Here is a 263-nt window from a genome sequence, read left to right as displayed (position 1 = left end):
TTCTTCTTTTTCTCTTTCATTCTTATGTGTGTGTAGATCTCTGCGTTCTTTGATCGGGTTAGTGGGACAGGAGCCAACTCTGTTTAGTATGTCCGTTGAAGAAAACATAAAATACGCCAAGCCTGATGCGAGCCTTGTAAGCTTTTCTCTCCTCGATCAACATGTCTTCTTCCTTCTGTATGTACTCCAGTCTAGCAACTTCTCCCGTCTCATTCATTCGTCTTTCTCTCTATCGTGTCCTTTCATTTATTCTTATCTTGGCT

The 263-nt window shown here is 41.4% G+C and overlaps 1 protein-coding gene across 1 annotated transcript in view; it reads left to right on the top strand.

The window, feature by feature from the left end:
- The window catches only part of CSUI_011385 (abc transporter transmembrane region domain-containing protein), a gene marked incomplete at its 3' end in the record, with an annotated part of 1,793 nt that extends 1,657 nt beyond the window's left edge, over positions 1-136 (top strand). Inside the window, exon 3 of the mRNA XM_068071484.1 lies at positions 37-136. Coding sequence (XP_067916540.1) covers positions 37-136 — 100 coding nt within the window. The remainder of the gene's footprint in view (positions 1-36) is intronic.
- Between the last annotated feature and the right edge of the window lie 127 nt (positions 137-263).

Source organism: Cystoisospora suis (genome assembly GCF_002600585.1).
Source record: "Cystoisospora suis strain Wien I chromosome Unknown contig_11220, whole genome shotgun sequence".
NCBI lineage: Eukaryota > Apicomplexa > Conoidasida > Eucoccidiorida > Sarcocystidae > Cystoisospora > Cystoisospora suis.
This window is presented reverse-complemented; position numbering and strand designations above follow the sequence as displayed.